At 27.6% G+C, this 19,420-nt stretch overlaps 1 protein-coding gene across 1 annotated transcript in view; it reads right to left on the reverse strand.

Moving 5' to 3' along the window:
* The window catches only part of LOC122520675, a 79,641-nt gene that overhangs the window by 58,730 nt on the left and 1,491 nt on the right, over positions 1-19,420 (reverse strand). The window contains exons 2-3 of the mRNA XM_043640873.1: positions 16,516-16,553; positions 5,986-6,043 (exon numbers count right to left, since the gene is read on the reverse strand). Coding sequence (XP_043496808.1) covers positions 5,986-6,043; positions 16,516-16,551 — 94 coding nt within the window. The 5' untranslated portion in view covers positions 16,552-16,553. The remainder of the gene's footprint in view (positions 1-5,985; positions 6,044-16,515; positions 16,554-19,420) is intronic.

Below are 19,420 nucleotides of genomic sequence, written 5' to 3' on the forward strand. Positions count from 1 at the left end.
AAAAAAAAAATATTAGTAAAATTATTAATAATATATAAATTTGAATGATCATATATATATATAAATCGCAGTATATTATAAATAATATATTATAATAAATTATTGAAACAATAATATATATATTTAATCAAAACAAAAAAAAACATAATAATAAAATTGTATAATAGCATACAAATATTATCGTAATTTGTATATACAATCTTTATCAGATTTATAATGATTCAAATTGAAACGACTTAATAAAATCTATATATAAACGTAGGCGTGATCTGCAAAAGGAGCGAGATGATAAATTTCTGCGGGTTATCTCGCATGATAAAACTCGTAAGTATGTGTTTTTCTCAGTACCTAAGTCGTGTATAACTTACAAACTACAAGACTTACGATTACACTTATTACACCTGACACACGTACACGTAAGATAAGATTTATGCATCGATTCGATACCTTCTTCTTCTTTTATTTCTTCTTCTTCTTCTTCTTCTTCTACTTCTTCTACTTCTTCTCGAGTTCTAAACAATGAGATACACGTTTTCCCATTGGTTCGTGTATAACATACATACAAGAGAAAAAATTTGGAAACAATGCTAAAATATAAGCAATATGTTTATCCTTAGAATATCATTATAATATTTCCATGTTAACGTATAACTATTGTTAACCATTTATGTTATTCTACACCATATTAGAAATTTTACGATTAAATCTATCGTTTGGTAATACATATCGAGAATACAAATTCGATTTATATTCGTACAACAACTTATCGAATAAAAAATATATTTTGTAATATTTTCTTTTTTTGTCGAATATAAATCTACGTGGTATATTATTTTTTTTATTTTCGAGAATATTATTTAATTTAATTATTTTATAATTTTCTCTAAGAATTAATGATTAAATATAAATTGATAAATAATTTTTTCGTTTACTTTTATTAACAAATAAATATTTACCTTAAAGGATTCGTTATGCTAATCGTAAACTTCTTCGCATCGTCGTTAAATGTTTAATATCAAGATAAATTTAATAGAAAAATCATCTTTCTCTTAACAACCCTAATAAGGAGAAATTCAATTTTCATGCTCGTTCTCACGATCATAAATTTTTGAAAATAACGTATACGACCTTGTTTCATTGTTTAACCGATTTTATTCTCTCTCAGCGATATTAAACGTTTAACGAGGCTTTCTCAACTCGTTAAGTATCATCCTTATTATACTAATCATTATTGGATGATAATAACAAAATTCATTTAATTTCTTGTTAAAGCGAAAATGATCGTCTTAAAAAATATCTGATTAATAAAAAAAAAAAAAAAAAAAAAAAGAGAAAGAAAATAATAAATTTAATGATCTATACAAAAATGAGATGGAATTTTTATTGAATAAAAAAATTACAACGAACACTGAAAAAGTCTAATTCTTCTCTTGCTTGTAAAAAGAAATTTCATTTCAATAAACAAATATATTGAAATAACGTATTATTATGTAAAGTAAAAAAAAAAAAAAGAAAATGAGGAAGAAAAGCGTGTTAAGAACAAATTCATTGTTTTTCGTGTTACCTTGGTAAATTGTTGAACGATTTCTATAATACAAACAATTTTTCTCAAGCACTGCTTCCGTGTTTGTTACATTCTTGATAAAAACATGAAAATATAATACAAAAAGAGAGATAGAAAATAAGATATTAAATGTACGACAGGGTGGTAATGGCCAACGCAATAGGCTTATAAATATGTAAATGTATGTTGGTTGTATATAGGTATATAACATAAGTATATATATGTATAACAACAACATACGTGAGAATAATAGTTTGTGAACGGTAGTTCGCAACTCGAAGAAGAATGAACGAATGAACACTCGTTCGTATGCGAGGAACATAAGTTCGAGTAAAAGAAAACGAAGAATAAACATAAAAAAAAAAAAAAATTCCACTTTCCTCGTCAGGAATGATTTTCTCCTCTATGAGATACTACGAGAACCACCGATGATGCTATTAAAGATTCTCTCTCGGAAAATAATCGTTCGTAATACTTTCCACCTTTTTTTTTCTTTCTTTTTGTTTTTTCTTTTTTTTTTTCGCAAGAAAAATATAGTAACATGCATCTATAATATAATAGATAAATTCATGATTTGTTTTTAATCATTTTTGTTTATAAAGAAACAAAAAAGTGTACTGATATAAATTATGCCTTGTGGTTTGTTCATTTTTTTTTTTTTTTTTTTTTTTCTATAAAAAGTAAATCATCTCGTGTTTTTTATTCTCGATATAGCAATTAATAACGGTGCCTTTTTCTTTTATAAAAATTTCATATTTATTTATAAACGCTATTATTTAATTCATTCCTTTGATCCACCATCACAAAAAAAAAAGGTAGAAAAATTTTGACGCAATGAATTTAATATTAATCCACCGAATCGATTATTATGATCGTTAAATAATTTCGATCTGTAATAACAATAAAAATAAATTCACGTTTAAAATGAAAAGTTAAGGGGAAAAAAAAGGATACATTATTTCTTTTAAAATGCACGTTTTCTCTGTTTGTTCCTTTTTTTTTTGTAACAACGATTAACCATTTTTCTCGGTTAAATCATTTAGTTAATTAATTTTTGAGAGAAGGTAGGGCTTAATAAAAATGCATCATTTGATTGTAAGATAAATCCGATTGTGTATTTCTTTTTCTTCTTTTTTTTTTTTTTTTAATTTCTCGTAATTAGAATTCTTACGTTTTACTTTTAAAATGTCGAAAATAAAATTAAATTCTTCATCTTGTTCGAGTTATCGGAATATCATCGATATGATACTCCGTACCTCGTTTCAAATTTATCAGATAATCTCGATACACGTACGCGAATGGCAGGTAAGATAGAAGGGAGGACATTTGATTTACGATTTGGTAGAATATGTACTTAGTTTTCCCGTCATCGATGAACCAAGATGAAATAAAGGACAAACAAAACTAATTTAAACGAAACAAAATGAAGAAATAAAAATATCCAAGGATACATATGTATTCATGCATGTATATATGCATGAATGTATGAATGCATGTATATATGAATATATGTATGTATGTATGTATGTATGTATATATGTATGTATGTAGAGAGTACGATGAGAATCCCCCGTTGCACGAAGGAAAAAACTTTCAATTCGTCAATGTCAAGGGAGAAGAAAAGACAAGGAAGAAAATTGTACGCACGAGGTTGATGATCTTTCATACATAGTGATCCTATTACATTTCATCGTCGTGTCGTCGAGTACTTGTCGGCCTCGAGGGAGATCACGAATGATCTAGATCCATCGATCTCGATCGGATCTCGATTTTATTTATTATTTATTATTTCACGTTTTTCTTTTATTTCCTCTTTTTCATTTTTATATTTCAATCTCATTTTTATTTTCTTCTCACTGTCTTTGTCGTAATAATATTATTTATTATCATTATTATTATTATTATTATATTATTATTATTATACACTATAATATTATTATATGCTATTAAATGAATATTAAATTTGTACTAAAAAAGTATCAAATTAATTTCTACACAGCTTATTAATATTAGAGTTATTATATTGTATTATATACAAAATTATTATATTACTATTATTATAGATTTATTATTATTATTATTATATTATTATTATTATTATTATTATTATTATATACCATACTAAATGAATTTTTATGAATACTAAATTATCTTACTAAAATGGTATCAAATTATGTTTCCACACCTTATCACTATTACCATTGCAGCAATCATATATAAAATTATTATACACAATTACTATGATATTATTTAAATAATTATTATTTTTTTACTTCCAATAGATGTGTGGAAGAAACAAAAGTGAAATTTTGGGGTAAAACCTTATTCGGTAAAAGGTTTCGTAGGTTGAAAGTGTTTGGCTTTGTGGCCGGGGGCAGAAACTTTCGATTCTCGTTGATCTCAAAAAGGAAATCGTTGAATCTTCTCTCTCTCTCTCTCTCTCTCTCTCAATTGCTTATAATCGTCATCTATCTTTCTTACTCTTTCATCAACGTTTATATCTCCCGTGTTCGGTTTCTCACTCTACTCTCGCGATTCTTCTCCTCTTACTCCCCTTTCCTCTTCTCGTCCACACGAGAATCTAGGTCAGCACGGGTTGCGTTCACCTTCCAGCAAAAGCAATGTCTTCCAAGGAAGGTCGTCGCTCGTCTGGAAAGCCGAACGAAACCTTTTTTTTTTTTTTCCTTTCTTTTTTTTTATTTGTTCCTATCTTTTTCCTTTCCTTTCCTTTCCTTTCCTTTCCCTTTCTTCGACAAAGATGCCAGCTACAGATGCACCAACACCCAATTTGCCATTTTGAGTTTACGTAATTTCCACGAATTTGTAACTTTCGTATTTTCTCTGACCTTTTATTACTTTTGTTTCTTTTTTTTTTATTTTAAATATTGCACGTTATTTTCAAGTTACACACGCATATGGTATAGATACATATGTATTTTTTTTTCCTTTTTTTGAATATACCTTTTCAACTGTTTATTGATATTTCAATCGTGGTGATTTATTTTTGTTAAATACATATAAGTTATATTGTAATATAACTTTATATATGTAATAGTAGAAGTTATAGTGTAATAATAGTAAATAATAAATAATAAAAAAATAAGTTACGTTGTAATATAACTTATATGTAATAGTATAAGTGTTTTATATTGTATTCTTTTATATTATTTGTATTCCAATACTTGAAAATACTTGAATAGATTGAAAATTATCAAAAATAACACAATTTTGTTATATTCCGTAATAAAACCAACGATTCTCTATCTATATTTGTACATTTTTATGAATTTTCATAAAATGATTTAAAAATTTGAATAATAATTTTCAATTATATGTGAAAAGTAATTTACCTAAATCCAAATTTATTTCAATAATTAAATATAATCGATTAAGATAAATACAAAATTTGAATATCAAATATTACAATAATTATTCTAATAACGATTTGTAATTGTGATTGTGTGATAGTAATAGTAATACGAAAGACCTAATAAGCAAAATCCGCATATAAAACACGATCATTAAAAAAACAACCATAAAAAGAAATAGGAGAAGAAAAAAATATTACAAAAAACAAAAAAAGAAAAAGAAAAACCAATGATTATTAAACTCCAATAACATAATGAATTCAAACACCATATAACCAATATAAACCGGATAGCTATACTAACAATTTTGTATACCCTTATCTCTTTTAACCGATCCGAACGATGCTAACTTAATCTTCTATATATTACATACATGTGTAAATACAAGAAGAATTAAAACAAATCAAAAAGGTGTTATAAAAAGGGTTGATTATAATTAAAATATTCTTTTTTATATTTTCTATCAATCTGTCGATATCTCGAACGAATATCTGATATAAATATTATATATCGATATACCTAATTTTTCAACTAATTAAATGAAATAACAACGCATTTGCATATACACGTGGGTACATTTAATTGACCGATCAATTAGAAAACTCTTTTATGATTAATTAAAATCGAGTAAGTAAATAAGTTAAATATATACGCGCATATGTGTTTTGTGTGTGTGTGTGTGTGTGTATCTCATGTGAAATGATCATCACTATTCGTTGTGTTTCGGCTTGTCGTGGATGGCTCTTCGTAAGTTGATACTTAAGACTATTAGAAAGCGCACGTACTCATCTTATGGAAAGCGTTCGCTTTTAGCTGATCATCCGGCTTTTATGCTAAAAGTGATGTGAGTCGTCGTATGTATACTTCTTTATTTCTTTTTTTTGTTGTTGTTTAATTTGTTCCTTCTTACGTTCTTTTTTTTACGAGAAAACGAGAGATATATAAATAGATAGGAAAAGTATCGGATATTTCACACGTGAACAAAATTTTCTTTGATTCTTTCGACGTGACTTAATTAATACAACACAATTAGAAAGTTTTCTTCGTACTTACACGTCGGTAGTTGGGGTATTTGGGCTGCTTTTGTAGTACCGTGCCTCGTTATAGTAATCTGTAAATTAATTGAAAACAATTTTTTTATTTTATATATTCTTCTAAATATATAGAAATATCATTGATATTAAGATTTTTTAAATAGATTCATAATTAATTTAATTAATAATCCCCGAATTGGGAAAAGTATCATGTCGAATTCGTAAATTTAAATTTAAATTAAAATTAGTATCTGAAATATTTGACAAATTGTTAAGAAAAATTTGAATAAATAACTTGTCAACAACATTGTTATTAAAATATCTCGATTATTTAATGATTAATTAAATGAAAAAAAAGAATAAAAACATGACAGTGATCTAAAAAGAATATCTTTAAAAATCTTCTTATGAAAAATGTTTCGATATTCTATTAACAATTATTTTTATTAAAATATCTCTCAAATATTTTATGTGACAAATTAAATAAAAAAAAAAAAAAATGTGAAAAGATTGGAATTAAAAATATACTATATAAAATTAAAATTAGTATCTGAAAGAGAAATACTTGACAAATTGTTAGAAAATTTGAATAAATAACTTATCAACAATTGTTATTAAAATATCTCGATTATTTAATGATTAATTAAATGAAAAAAAGAATAAAACATGACAGTGATCGAAAAAATATCTTAAAAATCTTCTTATGAAAAATGTGTCGATATTCTATTAACATTATTTGTTATTAAAATTCTCTCAAATATTTAATATGACAAATTAAATAAAAAAGAGAAAAAAAATGTAAAAAGATTGGAATAAAAAATATACTATATCAACTTTATATTATTGATATCAAAATATCATCGAAACGTTCACGAATAATAATACTAAAAAAAAAACATTGTAATGATTAAAAACAATTATTTATATATATATTATTACTATATTATTAATATTTTAGATATTATAATAAATAAATAATAATATATATTAAATAAATAATAAAATATATTATAATTTATTATAATATATATAATATTATTATATATTAATAAAAAATATTTTAATTAATAAAATATTTTATATATTATAATTTATATAATTATAATAAATAAATAATAATATATATTAAATAAATAATAAAAAATATATTATTAATATATTATTACTATATTATATATACACTTTATCATGAATTATTGTCACATTTAATTAACGATAAAGTTCAAATCTATAATACATTAACATAATAGGTATTATAAAGATATGGACAGATACACGATTAGTCGTGTTAATAAAAAGACGATAAGTAAATTATAGATACTTGGTAACTCGTAAAACAAATGATTAAGAGAAAGAGAGAGAGAGAAAGGAGTGATAATTTCTTATTACGGTATAACGCTCGCATTTTCCTCGAATTGCGAGTAACCTATTCTCAGAGAATCTAAAGAACGAGTTACCACAATTGGCAGCGTGACATCATCAGAGGTTTCAAGCGAAATCAATGACGAAATGGAGGCGGATAAAACCTGAGATTGTTAACAACATCGAACTACAGGTTAACGTTTCAATCAAATTGATCATAAGGTTATCATAATCGAGCTACCGTTTAAACTAAACACAGACTTTGAAATTTTTCACTTTGATTTTTCATATTTTTTTCATTCATTTCTTTTTTTCTTTCTTTTCCATTATCCATTTTCTTTATCATGTTTGTTTTTTTTTTGTTTTTGTTATTTTCTATTTATTAGCACGAAAGTTTACTTTATTATACGGAAGATAAATTTCAAATGGGGATTTATACCAAGTACACACGTACAAAACACACTTTCTAAATAATTCGATGAAACGACCGCCCACTTTAATACGCGCGTCGTTCCTTCGAACCATGGTGAAATCTATCTCGAAGATAAGATTAATATAGATACTTTCGATGCAACGAAACATAGTCTCACTAAAGTAAATTCCACCAAACCAAGAAATTCATTTACTTTATTAGAGAAATTCGAATATGTATTAACTTTATATATGTGTGAAAAAAGATTATTTATTTTATTTTTTTTTCATTTTTTCATTAAACAACAATATAATAATCGATCGAAGAAGGAAATGACTCATTGGATGAAAGTCTTATTTGAAAATGTCAAATGATCTATAGATACCTAGCCTTTCTTTCTAATACGAGTTTATATATATATATATTTACGTATTATACGTAAGATTTTCCCTTTCGTTTTAAAACGACCTTGACGTAAATGACCGATTTAACTCGCCTTTTACGAAACGATTAACATCATCCAATTTACGATATAATCGAACGAGATAAATATCCCTAAGAAGATTATGCATCGATATGGGTGTTAAATTAAACGTTGACTATTAAATCGACGAGGAGCTTATTAAATCGATCTATGTTACAGAGAGAATCATTTTTAATTATTAAATAAATTAATAATAATATCGCGATTTTTTTGATGTATCGACGTAATTAAACATATCACTCTCTCGTGCCTCCTCGCTTAACGGAAGTTTCTTTCTTTCTTTCTTTTTTATTTCTTTTTTTTTTTTTTTCAAACATCTCTCGATCTTCTATTAACGTTTGAAAAAATCTCTCATCAAAATTTCACGCACGGGGAATAGTTATTTATCGGAAATTAATCTGTGAAAATTAAATGAATCAAAAAGACGAAGAAAAGAAAAGTAGAGAAAAATATTGCTCGCTGGTTTTTCAAGGATGTAAATGAGTAAAAAGAAGAAGACGAAGAAGAAAGAAGAAGAGTGTAAGGGTTTTAAAAGTGCACAAGGGTTCGCAGAATCTTACATCTTACCAGTTGCTAATGAAAAAGAAGAGGAAAGAGAGATAAGCATAGAAATAAATAAATAAAGAAAGAAAGAAAGAGAGAGAGAGAGCGGGAGGGAGCGAGAGAGAGAGAGGGAGAGAGTGTGGAAAAGAAAAGAAAAAAAAAAGGTGGTAAAGCTTCTCCTCCTTTATCGTAAGTTAAAAGTAAAATCGTCTTCCTAATTAGCGTATGCTACGATAAAACACGCAAACCCAAGTAAAGACAAGCCAAGCGCCAAGTTTATTCTTAGATTAAGAGTGACGACGGACACGAGGTATAACGTAATTGCATCCCGTTCCATTACTAGACGAGAAAGAGAGAAGAAAACCGGCTACTAGATGTAGTAGTTGTACATACTTAACTATAATCTCTAAACGTACGCCGCTTTCATACAAGACGATTTGAAAATGACAAATTGCTCAGAACTTCAGGATGATGTATCCGACGCATATACGTGTTTGTCGATATTAATGTTAAATAATGTAATGTTGGTTTGCTTATTGATTATTGTTTTGAATTTTGTCAGATGAAAATTATATATATTATAAGAAATCAAAACTTTAATTATTAAATATAATTTATTATTAGATGTGATATAATAAAAATCAATCGACGAACACAACAATCAAATTAGTAATAAAGTAATCTATTTTTACTAAACACTTCAGCTGAGAGTATTCAGCATTCAAAGGGCTAAAAAAAAAAACTTTATCTTTAATATAGATTGAGATTTTAGCCAATTGAATAATGAACAATATACTTTCTTTTATTTAGAAATAAATCATTGTACATTTAATCCGTTTTTCAGCGAATTTTGTAGAAATTACAGGACGCGATCATTTGTGTGACCACGCGTGGTAGGTTTAGTGTTAACTTTACGAAATAAAAAGTAGAATAAGGGCTATTAGAAAACCCTCCGTCGATAAGGTAGATTTTATTAACCCCATGGATGGTTCTTTTTTTTTTTTTTAATATAATCGTCACATTAAAAAACAATCTGTAAACGTTTATTTATTAATCTCAATTTTGATCTTTTTCAATAAAAAAAAAATACAAAAAAAAAACGAAATAAATAAATAAATAAAACAAAACTCTTCTTCCTTTTCGCGTATGCAATGTAATATTTAATTTCAAATCTAATAAATATTATTTATATTTAATAATACAATTGTTGTTCGGATTTCAAATGATGATGATGATGATGATGATGATGATGATGATGACATTATAATTGATTAAAAATACACGTCATTGTCAACGTACAACGTCAACGTCAACGTCGTTGTAATTTACGATAAATATCGACGCACTCGATCGATTAAAATTGGCAAGGTCTTTCTTTACCTCTTACTTTTATTTTTCAAAAAATAGTTTCCGATTTAGGTATCGTCGATGTAACAAGTAAACTCGTGTGACTACTTGCCGATATCGCGTCAACTTAGGTGAGCGTGTAATCGGTGACTAAGAAGAGAGCAAGCAAGTACATTGTCAGTAAAAGACAACCGAATCCAAATTGTTCAAATCAAAATTTGATGCTTGACCGCGAGAAAAAGAAAATAGTAATGAAAAAAATAAAAAAAAAAAGATAAAGAGAAGAAAGAAGTAAATCATTTCCGCTAGTTATCTGATATTATCGATTACGTTATCGAACACCACTTTGGACCAACCGACAAATCTAAAGAAAATGTCTTTTTATATATAGTAAACGTTAAATAACTGTCAATTACAACAGATTTACTGGATCTTTAATACCGGACATGAAAAATCAAGAAATTCACCTGATTATACAGACTTCGATGAAAGTGGTTTAACTAGTATACTGATCATTTAACCATATAAAAATCTTATTTATATTACGTCCAGATCTTATTTTACTTTATATTATTATAGATCATCAAATCGATATACACATACATATAAAAAAATTAAACAAAATAACGTAACATCGGTTGTTTATGTTGCTAGTTCGTTTTAATGATATTTTCTGAAATTAAAATTATTAATAATTAACGAATACTTATGTTCAAATAACATTTATGTACCTTTGTAATTTAATTTGAAACATTACTTTCCAATATAAATAAAAATAAAATTAAATCGTCCCAAATGTTTCCTCGATAAATTTTTCATTAATTTTAACAAACGCAATATATCATTTAATTTTGTTATTATTTGAATTATATATAATACTATAAATATACGAATGATAAGACAACAAGAATTCGTATGCAATCGAGTAAAACAAAATATATTTTGACTAGAAATTTTATTAAAAATAAAAAAAAAAAAAAAATAAAAAGAACATTTGCGTAATTTTTCGTCTTCCAGTATAATAATTGAAAACAATAAAATGTATATATGTTACATTATTTATTCAAATGATCGATCATCTTTTATTCATCGATCGATTTTAAAATTAATCGGACATACATTTTGTAAAGGACCTGTACCCGCGACTGAGGGAAAAGATGTAACCCAATACTAATTTATTCGGTTCCCGAACACCTGGATCGAGATCGGATACTCTCACGCATCATGAAAGAACTCTTGTGGAAGGTCAGTCCATGATCGGATTCCAGTTGGATGGAACGAGCTTGATTGGTCCTTATATGGACAAAACTTGACGAGTAACGCCAAGAAAATCTCGTTTCTCATCTCTCTAGGAATTTTTCACGTTCGCTTTTCTGTCCATGACATCAATCCATTAAATAATAAGAATTAAAAAAAAAAAGAGAAAAAATAACGATATCGTCGTCCGGAAACGTTCTTTTTTTATATATAATAATAATAATGATAATCGATTAATTATTTTAATCATCATAAACTCGTGCATTTGTGTTGAATCAATGAATTATTTCAAATATTTGAGAAACAATATAAACAATGAATTAATTAAATCTTAAGAATTTTCCCAAAGCAATTAATTTTCATGCATTAACGATTCATCTCTATCTAGTATATTAATTCAATAGATATATAAATTCTCTAAGAACAAGAGTTGAAATATAAAAAATACGTAGGCATCGTGAGTAATCCTTGAAATATCGCCTATTACTAAATATACAAATACGTGTATACGTGGTATGCAACTATAAAAAGATCTAATCAAACATCTATTATACTTAATGTATGTATAATTGTACATATATGTTCACTTACATTAGTATATATATACATTTACATATAAGAATATACTTACATATATTTGTATTATAATACAAGTATCCTGGTTACATTATAGTAACTCTTATTCGTGCCTGCGCAATTGCTATAAGTGCATTCATGACGTCATACCTAGCACAAGCAATGTCGCACGACATTTGTTACCAATCGGGAAAATATACCCTTTCTCGATTTATCAGAAGAACAAAAAATTACAAACGAATGAAAGAATTGCAATTTTTTTTCTAAATGGAAACTAATTTCAAATAAAATTATTATTCGGTTTCTTTGACACGCGCCGCTCGTAAAACTCTTCTTCAATTGTAAAAAGAAATACAAAGATAGAATGATATGTTGTTTGAACAAGACTCTTCTTCTATACTGCTAAATAAACGTCTCTTATTTTTTTCTTCTTCTATCTCATACTGTCTCTCTCTCTCTCTCTCTTTCTCTTTCTTCTGGGCAAACAGTTTCTATTGGTTCATCTCTTCTCTTTAAAAGGCTTGACCAATATTAGCTAGAAAGAGTCATTGTCCTTTCTCAGCCGGAAATTCAAATGCATTTGTGCATATATTATACAAGTCGTTTGAACTTCCACGTTTAAAAAGTAAAGTTTTATTTTCTCCTCCACCTCAGCCCACCACCACCTCCCCAATTCTTCAAAATTAATCTTATTGCAAATTGTCGTTTCTTTATTTATTAATTAAAAATTTCTAATGCCATTTTTACTTACGTAAAATTTGTTAAACATTTCTTAAGCGTAAAAATAATTATTTGGTAAAAAAAGTAATGTGTGATTCTCAAAATGAATCCGTGTCATTGGTGTTTTTTAGTCAAAAAAATAAATCCATTTTTTGTTTTTTTTTTTTTTATGTTTCACGATAATAAATTTTTATTGAAGTGTCTCAAAAATGAATCAGATTGAATTTAATATGTTCAAGTAATTACTTTGATTTTGATCTAAAATACGACAAATTTATTCTATATATATATGTAAATATAATATTTTACGTATGTGAAATTATTCGCCTATAAAAAGTTGTTTACATTTGAAAAAGTAATGTTTCCGGTAACGAAAGTAAGTATCTTATCCCTGGTTGCCAGTAAAACGTTCGCGAATTGCAGTGAAAACGAATTGCAGTGGTAAACTGTATCTATTACAGTTATATACATAGCTCTCTCAGATCCTGCACCGATATTTAAAAGAACACCGAGTAAAAGTAGGCGTGGTTGTTCCAAACGAATACTCTTTTTCTCTTTCTCTCCCTGTATTTCTTTAAAACATTAGGTATACCCCATTTTAAATTGTCTCCTTTCCGCCACTCTATTTAACTATTTGCTATTTCACCATGTAAATCGAAACGAATTCGATTTTAATTCATTACACTCCGACGAGTCCACATTTTTCATTTGTTTATTCTTTATTTTTCGTTCCTTTCCTATTGTGAAATCCAAGAAATGAACGCGTACTCGACAAATATTTAAATTCCTTCGAATTTAATATCTATTTATTGCACCGAATTATAATCATTTCTTACAGCTAATATCTTTCACAAAAATAAATAAAAAAAACCTTATATATACGAATGAATTTTATTCTACATTTTTGACTTTTAATGTTTTCATGTAAAATCATCTTCTGTTCGCTTGTACTATAATACCAGAACACCCTGTATAAGCTGACCGGTCAGAGATATTTTATCGTGTAACAAAAAATTTCTAAAAATGATTAATAAATAATTATTACATTTGTTGTAGAAATTATTAATTTCCTGTAAAAATATAATACTAATAAAAAAGACAAAAATTCGATACAAACTTTCTATCAATTTGCAAGTCGGTCGAGTAATTTTACATGATAGTGTATAAATATATTTTTATTTTATTGCATTAGTTTTATATATATATATAAAATAATATATTATTTTTTCTTTTTACAAAATTTTAATATAATTTTATCATCCAGAAAAATAATCAAACGAATTGGTGATTATCGAGATACCCGTTAAATGAAAATAATGAATTAATTATGGATGGAAATAAGAGTAAACGATGAAGATTCGTGGCACGTAAAAATTCGAACGGTAAGAAGTTACTCGTTTATTCTCTACGTAGCATAGCTAAGTCAATCTTTGCGTGTCACGAATAAAAATAGTCTGCCTTTTAATCGAATTAACGTAATTGTCGATTGCATCAATGGCGATCCTTTCTTTTCGATTTTTCGTACGTGTCGCTTGATATTTTTAAGTATTTGCAATACACACACACACACATACATACACATTTCACATAGAAACATATAAGATTAAACCTTAGTTCTAAAAAATGTAATTGTTAATATCGAAATATCTTTATCTCAAAATTTAATACGAAATAGTACAAAATAAACAGAAAATCGATTATTTCGTTAACTGTTAAACGAATACACTTAAAATAATCTCTTTCCGAAGTTCAAATTGGTGTAAACGACAAGGTTTAACGTAATTGTCGATTATTAAAGTGTTACGTAAAAGAAACGAGATTACCGATTGTTGAATAAATTAACGACATTAAATCAGCTGGTAGCTGTCAAGAAAGAACGATCCCACGACTGCACACTGATGACACAATAACGAACCGAAACTACTTCATAGAATTCGAAACACAGGTTTATAATTTTCATTTATCTTCGTCCTCGATTCGTTATACTTTTTAGATCATCTTAAAAATATTTTTGCAAAGATATTATTCATTGATGTGTTAATCAATTTCATATAACTTATTATATTATATTACTACTATTAGATTTACAAATAATATCTTTTGAAAAATCTTTTCGTGTTATTCTCTATTTTATCTAAAAAAAAAAAAAAAAAAAATAATATAACATAATAATAATTAATATTTAATTTAATTAATTTATCAATTTTATCATTTTTATCATTTTTATATATATCTCCACAGAGATGATGATTATTTATTTATATATTTTTTTAAGTGAAATTTGTTAAACGATGATAACGATAAAATTTTATGAAACGACATGAAACAAAAAAAACCATAAGAAAAAAAGTGAAAGAAAGAACCCACTATAAAAATCTATCTATGTGTGTGTGCATGCGAGTGTGTATGAGATACATTGATAATTATTACGAGATGCACTAATTTATGGAATGATGAGTTGGAATGTGACGTACCTTGAAAATTTTCGATATATCGATTAAATGATTGTTAATTAATCGAAGGAAATGTATATATTGTATTTTAAATATATAAATAAGTTCGACGTACCGTTCTCTTTAAAATACACATTTAAACTGGCACATTGCCCTCTATGAATATCAGTTAAATGCTTTTATTGATTGTTGTTTATATTATTTTTCCTGAGGTTACATATATATATAATGAAAATAATATACTCTAATAAATAGAATTTCCTTTTATGGAAAGTCATATAAACAATATTCAATAAAAAAACTTTCATAGAGGACAATGTGCCAGTCTAACGGTGGATTTCGAAGAAGAAGGTATTTCGAACTTATACTACGTTCTTTTCAATTATAATATACATTTTTTTCGATTAATTAACAATCATTTAAGGTATATTTTATATTCTAATATACTTTACTCTCTAATATTATATATTTTTATATTTATATTTTTAATAATCTTAACTATAATATAAGATAAAATAAATCAATGATTGAAATTATTCATAATATATATATATAATTAAAGTAAATAAATTTATTTATTTTGAAATTTTCAAGTTATATATGTGGCCATAATTATGAAAGTGATCTAAGTCATGTATCTCTTGTTTCAAGATATTTGAAAGATTACATTTGAACACTGAATGAATTCCATATAATGTTGAAATAACAACCACTATCTAATAATTCATTTTTAACAATATCGTGAAAATTACATTGAATTAATTGAGTTTAAAATAATGTGGTGTGAAATAACTAATAAACTTATTTTTTTTTTTCATTTTGACTTAGACCACTTTCATAATTATAGGCACATATAAAAATTTGGAATATTTTATATATTTTACGTGTACCGTGTTCATTTCGAAAAGATTCGAATTTCGTGATCCGAAAATCATAGACGATTTTTTTTCGGTACAACGAGACTTCTTTAAAGGAAGACACATTTGTAGAATATTGTACCAACAAAGGATTACATAATCTTCGACATTCCTGACCAACATACTACACTAACCGAGCACGCGTGTTTCTGGCACGAAGCGCGATATGAGAGAAAGTCTATTATACGTATACGAGTAAATATATAAGTATATATATATATGTGTGTGGAATATCATGCATTGACTGTATTAACAAAAAAAGTAAAAAAGAAATTGAAATTAACATTTAAGGTTTAATTATTAAAATTCTAACAATATTACGATGCAACAATAACGACGAATTTAAAATTTCTCTAATATAATAGTATTTTCTAATGTGCTGTTGTTGAACACCATTGGAACATTTATTAAAACGTTTTACGCGATACAAAAATTAACAACAACAACAACAACAATAGACTGTTTTCAAATTACTCACCAACAGATACGTCAGCACGAACCCCCGCCAGTCCATGGCTAAAATAAAAGAGAAAGTCTTATTAATAACTGGGTCGAACTTCCATGAATAGTAGTATGGTCGTCCGCGCAAACATTGTCCATGCGTGGTGTTGTCACGCAAATAACTAAGAGATTAAAACAAAAAGAAAAAATAAAAGAAGAAAATATATACTTTTCCTCTTACTTTATCCTTACATCACATACTTTTATCATTACGTTATTATTACCACGGAAATAAAAAAAAATAGAAGAATAAATTTGTTAAAGTACAATAGAATAAAAATGAGAATTTCTTTAACGTACCGTATTTAATCATTATTTATTGTCTATAAAAAAAGAACACATTTTGAGAAGATCGACAGATCGTTCTTTAAAATGAAAGGAATGTCGAGCACTAATTGTAAAGATCGGAGAACAGAACGCACGAGATTCCACGAGGGTTAAGGTCGTTTCTGATAGTAATGCCGGTAGTTACACGCACACACGTATGTACACACGTATATAATATACACATTGAAAGATTCGTTTTACGTATACATCCATTCCAACACGTTTTTAGAAGGGTTAGTAGAATTCTCCACACTATCGTAGTTTCGTCGCGTGAGAAAGCAAACACACGAGTTAACTCCCATAAACGTGAGCCTAACGCAACGTTCACTTTTTATAAGCGAAGAATCGAGAATGAGATAGTAGAAGAAGTATTAGAGAAAAAAAAAATAGACGTAGAAGAAAAAGAAGAAGAAGAAGAAAAAAAAAGAATAAGAATAATAAGAAGAATTAATAGTAGGAGAAGATAAAAAAAAATAAAACTAAAAGGAAGAAAAAGAAAAACGGAGAACACGACCTCGACCGTAAATGAGGGGACCACCGTGATCGAAGTCGAGCGTCAGCCGCCATTTTGCACGCACTTGCGATCGAACGGGCACGTTGCGTTAAATCTTTTCATTTTCGTTTTCCCTTTCCTTTCCGATAATATATCTTTGATACGTATTTACGAAATATTATTTCTCGAGTTTGGTATCGATAATGGTGTCGGATCGACATCTCGCGAGATTCTGTTGCCTTTCCACCTTCTTCTATGTCTTCGTACCGCTAGGATGCTTCTATTACAGGGCTGTACCACGATTTGGTACTATCACGGCCAGGGCTGTATCGAATAAATCTCTGGCAAAGGTCTTTATCATATTATCTATTTATCTATTTATATGTTTATCAACGACTTATCTAAACAAATTATTTTATTTCTTTTTTTACGAATTTAATATAATTTACGATCATATATCAATGTTATTTTTTGTTTTTTTCTCTTCTTTTTTTTGTTAAAATATGTGGGAGGGAAAATAAAGAAAAGAAGAATAGTAATCAAATGAATTAACCATGAGGGCAAGTTTGTTCACGGAAACAGATGTCCCACGGTTGGCTGATCGACCCTCTTGATATTCAAACGAAGGACGGGGGAACCGAAAATTTCAAGGTCTCTGAGAACACGTAAGCCTACTTAAAATTGAACACGAGTCGATTATTACAAGCTACAATTTGTAAATTGAAATAAACGATTATTTTCCTAATATTGTATGCGAAATAGAACAGCGTTGGAATATTGATTGCGAATCTTGCTTATTATTACAGTGTTCGGATATCTAGCTATATCTATATATAAGTATAATCGGTACGTAGTGTAATCGGAGAAAATTATCAGGCGTTGAAATCACCACCAGTAGAGACTTCAATGCCTTCCTCGATTTAGGTCTCAAGTTCAGCGTATATCAACTCCCGCATATACACTTATGTTCTTTTGGAATCCAGCCAATAAATTTGGAAAGCATTCATTAAAAATAATCATGCGTTTATTGTAACGTTTACGTAGTTAAACGCATCATTGAAAGTCGGATATTTTCTTTGACGAGTAGGTAAGTACGTAATTTTGTTGGTTTTACTATTTTCTTCTTTTTTTTTTTTTTATTAACTTACGTAACCTATCCGGGATAACTACTTCTTCCGATATTACTTTCGCTTTTCACGAACGCGATCTCCTTCACGGATTTGTCTAACGCACGAGATTGATATACCTATATATGTATATACCTATTAAATATATATATATATATATACATATATATTTAGCTTTAGCGTAGGTCGCTTGCCGATCCTTGGGCACGTGCATATTTGGTTAAAGTTCGCCCACGAACATGATAACGATGACAACAGCGACTACGACGACGACGACGACGATGATGATGATGATGATGATAATGTCGAATCGATGATGATGATGATGACGACAAGCCTTGAGCTCGTTTTCCATTGAATAATCCATCGTCATTAAAGCGACTATTAGATACCATAATTGTCGCGTGCTTCCTACGCCACTGGTTATGATTAAACGGGAGAAAATGTATTCCCTATACGCAATTTCCCGTTTAACCATAATGTCCTACCTTCGAAATTGTTTTTATCACAAAATGTTATGCATTTTGATATAAGAAATGAAAAAAAGAACAAAAATGTTAAAAAAGCCAATGGAACTTTATTTACACTAGAGATATCTTTTGGTTCTTTTTTTTGTGCTTAACGTATATTTTTATTATTCTATCTTTTTTGATCCTTTCACACATCTGACTTTTGATATTAAATATATATATATATTTCAGATATATCGGCAACGCCCTTGAAAGTCTCACGAGAATGTAATAACCGTAGAATTTCTACGCGCGCGCGCACGACATGGCGCCATCTTGATCTCTTTGCGGTTAAATCAGTCAATGTGATCTCGATGCATGCAAATTTTAAATACTGCGATTGATATGAAATGAGAGTAAATAAAAATTCAAATTTTTAACGTGTAAAGTAAAAAATTAATTAGTGATAAATTATACTTCGTAAGA

The sequence above is a fragment of the Polistes fuscatus genome, unplaced genomic scaffold (assembly GCF_010416935.1).
Source record: "Polistes fuscatus isolate 324 unplaced genomic scaffold, CU_Pfus_HIC Scaffold4, whole genome shotgun sequence".
In the NCBI taxonomy this organism is placed as follows: domain Eukaryota; kingdom Metazoa; phylum Arthropoda; class Insecta; order Hymenoptera; family Vespidae; genus Polistes; species Polistes fuscatus.